Source organism: Henckelia pumila, chromosome 2 (assembly GCF_033568475.1).
Source record: "Henckelia pumila isolate YLH828 chromosome 2, ASM3356847v2, whole genome shotgun sequence".
Taxonomy (NCBI): domain Eukaryota; kingdom Viridiplantae; phylum Streptophyta; class Magnoliopsida; order Lamiales; family Gesneriaceae; genus Henckelia; species Henckelia pumila.
In genome coordinates this window covers 88,403,079-88,407,223 of record NC_133121.1, presented here as the reverse complement: position 1 = coordinate 88,407,223, position 4,145 = coordinate 88,403,079, and the positions used below count along the sequence as shown (strand labels likewise).

The window sequence follows — 4,145 nt, the reverse complement described above, 5'->3', positions numbered from 1 at the left end:
CCACGTCAGCGCCACGTCGGAAAAAAGACTAAAATTGCCAAAAAAAATAAAGATAGCGGACTAAAACTGAAATATGAAAATATAAAGGACTGAAATCGCAAAGTGACAAATATACAGAACCAAAAAAACAATTTTCCCAAAAAAAAAAATTAAATTTGAAGCAATGTATTTCGTTCATTATAATTATAATGTCCCTTTCCCCTCAAGAATTATATATCAAACCATTTCTTCTGTCTGTCTTTTCTCTCTATTATCAAAATGAACAGTAGAAGAAGAATCGAACTCAACTGCGACATTAATTTCTCCTTGTTGTTACTCGTCTCGTTTTTATATGTAATTATAATATCATACATTTTGTTCTTATAATTCAGCTTGATCTCTTTGATATTCAGTGACCTGTTTTCATATGCATATATGTTTGCTTCTTTCTTTCAGGTTTCATTTGCTGATCAGACAAATTCAAACACAACAACGTCCAAAGATAATCCCTTCACACCAAAAGCTTCGCTGATTCGATATTGGACCCAACACATCTGCAACAACCACACAAAGCCCGCATTCTTACTCTCCAAAGCTTCACCTCTCTCCGCCGTCGAGTCGGCTTTTTACACCAAACTCGCGGCCCAGAAGACCCTTTCTTCTCATCTGCCCGCCTTCTGCTCCGCCGCCAACTTGTTCTGCCTCCTCGACTCCAAACAGCCGGAACCAGAAAAGCTCAAGAATAATAATGACGTAGACTTCACCTTCTACACCAACAAAGAGTTTGAAAAATATGGGAGTTCTCGCGTCGGAGGGCTCGATCAGTTCAAGAACTATTCGGGTGGCATCAACTTCGCCACCAGCGCCTTTACTCGGTACAGCCGGAGCTCCACCGGACACGACGATAGCTTTTCTAGCTATGCAAATGATGGCAATGTGGCTAGTTCCAACTTCACTTCTTATGGATCTACTGCCACCGGTGGTTCCGGCCTGTTCGCCAACTATATGCCGCGAGTTAACGTTCCGAATCTCCGTTTCGCGTCGTATGATTCCGAGGGTAACAGCCACAAACTCTCTTTTTCGAGCTACGTCGATAACACGAACGCGGGGAATCAAAGGTTCAACACTTATGGGAAAAATGGAAACGCGGTGCCCGTGGATTTCACTAGTTACGGATCCAGTTCGAATGTCGTGGGGTCCGGATTCTCCGGTTACGGCGAGCTAGGCAATGCTGCTAATGATTCATTCAAGGGTTACAGTAGTAATGCTAATAACCCTAGCAACAGTTTCAAGAACTATGGAGCCGGTACCAATGGGGGTGCAGATACTTTCACAAGTTATCGAGACTCCGCTAACGCTGGTACCGATACATTTCAGTCATATGGGAGGGAATCGAGTTCGGGGAAGACGAGTTTTTCGAACTACGGCAAGTCTTTTAATGTAGGGTTTGATACTTTCATGGAGTACGGGAAAAAGGGTTTTGATCAATCTACGGGATTCAAGATTTATGGTGTAAATAGTACTTTCCAAGATTATGCGAGAAAGGGTGTCACATTTGCACAATATGTTGATCCGGGGTCTAGTGGGGATCATTTAACGAAGGTAATTAGTGTCAAAGTGGTGAATAATAATGGTGTGGAAGAGGGCAAATTCTTTAGAGAAAGAATGTTGAAAGAAGGTACGGTGATGAAAATGCCCGAATTCCGAGATTGGATGCCGAGAAGATCATTCTTGCCCCGAGCCATCACCTCGAAACTACCCTTTTCGACTCGCGAGCTACTCGAGCTGAAACGGACTTTCCTACTCGAGGAGAACTCGACCATGGATCGCATGGTCAAGAACACACTACTTGAGTGTGAACGTGCTCCAAGCCCCGGAGAGACCAAGAGGTGTGTGGCCTCGATCGAGGATATGATCGACTTTGCGACCACGGTCCTAGGTGACAATGTAGTGGTCCGGACTACCAAGGATGTGAAGGGGTCGAACCAATATGTAATGATCGGTAAAGTCAAAGGAATCAACGGTGGACGATCCACGGAATCGGTGTCTTGCCATCAAAGCTTATACCCTTACCTACTATATTATTGCCATTCTGTACCAAATGTGAGAGTGTATGAAGCTGACATTCTTGACGTGGAAACTAAGGCAAAGATCAATGATGGTGTTGCCATTTGTCATCTCGACACATCGGCGTGGAGCCCCAACCATGGCGCTTTCGCGGCATTGGGTTCGAACCCAGGTGGGATCGAAGTCTGCCATTGGATTTTTGAGAATGACATGACTTGGGCTAGAGGGGATTGACCACAAGTTTTAGATTATTGATTTGATTTGAATTATATTTTGGAAGATGCTTGCTTTAATGTTAATGGAATGAGTACTTTTTCGAGTCTCTTGATCATCATGAGGTTAATTTTGCTTATCACCAAGTAGTTTGATCTAAATATAAATTAGTTAGAAAATACATATATCTTTTTTTATCAGTAAAATAAATATGTAGATTAAAAGTGTTCAATACAATTACACCACACATGTATGGACAAATCAAAGAAATCCAAATAAACTATCTACTACAATAATAAAGTACCAAAAAAAACATCAAATATGCCCCCAATGGGGTGTCCAAGTTGGTTGAGTAGGTAAACTCTTGACCATAGGTCAGAAGTTCGATTCTCCTTGCCAACACCTTCTTGGACTAGCCTGTCACACAGGGCTTGCCTAATGTGATTTACCTGACTGACGTAGTTTGCAAGCTATTGCGTTAGTCCGGGGTTTACCCAGAGCGCACCGAAAGGTAGCGGCTGCGGGTTCCCACGTCACAAAAAAAAAAAAAAACATCAAACATGGCCTAACCAAAGAAGTACAACAACCCGTACTAATTTATAGAATTAGTCGATGCTCCGGAAGTGAAGGCAGAGCTAGCTAGCTAGCTACATCTAAGCACAAAAATCTTGATATTTTGAAAAAATACATATTATATGTATATGCAATGTGTGTAATGAAGATGATTCATTTTCACGCTCAAAGACATGATGGTACAACTTTGAGTACATCCAAAGGAAAGTTCCACTAAAATGTTGCCTAAAACATTAATATTGATGCACGTCAGTGGCACGACATGCTATAAATTTGGCAAGAAATAGTAAGGCACTAAAATAAAGTTCTCTCTCACATAAGTTGGCGAAAGCACAAGCAAAAGGGTGGACCTAAAATATTCAACGTGTGTGTTTGGTCTAAGATATATATTTATATTTATATTATATTATATAAATATATGTGTGTATATATATATAAAATAGGACGATCGACTTTAAAGGAGGTCCGTACATATGGAATTATTATGAAATTGTTTTTTTTTTTTAGTACAATTATTATGAAATTGTTGGCTATATATATAACCTATATTTTAAGATTGTCCAAATGCTAATGAATAACCTAATTTTAGGTCCCCATTTATAAATAGAGTTTCAGTTCTTATTTTATTTTTGAGGTTGTTATTGTATTTATTGTCATGTCAAACATATATACAATAAAAACTAAATTAAATCAATGCCATATATCTTCGATCCTCATATATCTATGGATGTATAGAAGAAGAAATGCTAATTAGTAATCTTTGAACTAACTTGAGCGTAAAAATTGTTATGCATTCTATCAACTATTCGAAATTTGTAGCAACGCGGGAACTATATAAGATGTGCATTGGTTTGAAAACACAATATAATGTAAGTCACTATGTTACCACTTAGTGCATAGCACAAAACATTGATGAATTATTCATCTTTGGTTTGTCGATACTTAATTAACATTATACAAAAAAAATTAATACGTAACATACACCGTTATTTTATCAAAAAATATTGATTTATTATTCTTATATCATACATAATTTATACTATTTTATAGACAAGCTAAGTTGTATCAAAAGCTAAAAGGAACCTTTGTTAATTCTCACATTGATTAATTTTTTTTAAAAAATTAAAATTTTACCTGATATTTACTAGCATTTGAAATTTAATATATCAATTTCTTCTCAAATCTAATACTTTTATCCTAACACAACCTCGACTTTGAATCCCACCAAATTTTAAGAACAAAAAACTGTAAAAGATGCAATAAGTTTTATTTAACTATATAAAAAAAATTGGAGGTTCTGTAATTAAATCACA

General features: G+C 37.8%; 1 protein-coding gene across 1 annotated transcript; it reads left to right on the top strand.

Moving 5' to 3' along the window:
* The first annotated feature begins 244 nt into the window (after nucleotides 1–244).
* LOC140884633 (polygalacturonase 1 beta-like protein 2) lies at nucleotides 245–2,377 on the top strand. Its single transcript, XM_073291451.1, has 2 exons — nucleotides 245–333; nucleotides 436–2,377. Exons 1-2 carry the CDS (start codon nucleotides 259–261, stop codon nucleotides 2,278–2,280), a joined length of 1,920 nt encoding a protein of 639 aa, XP_073147552.1. The 5' UTR covers nucleotides 245–258; the 3' UTR covers nucleotides 2,281–2,377.
* Nucleotides 2,378–4,145: the final 1,768 nt, after the last annotated feature.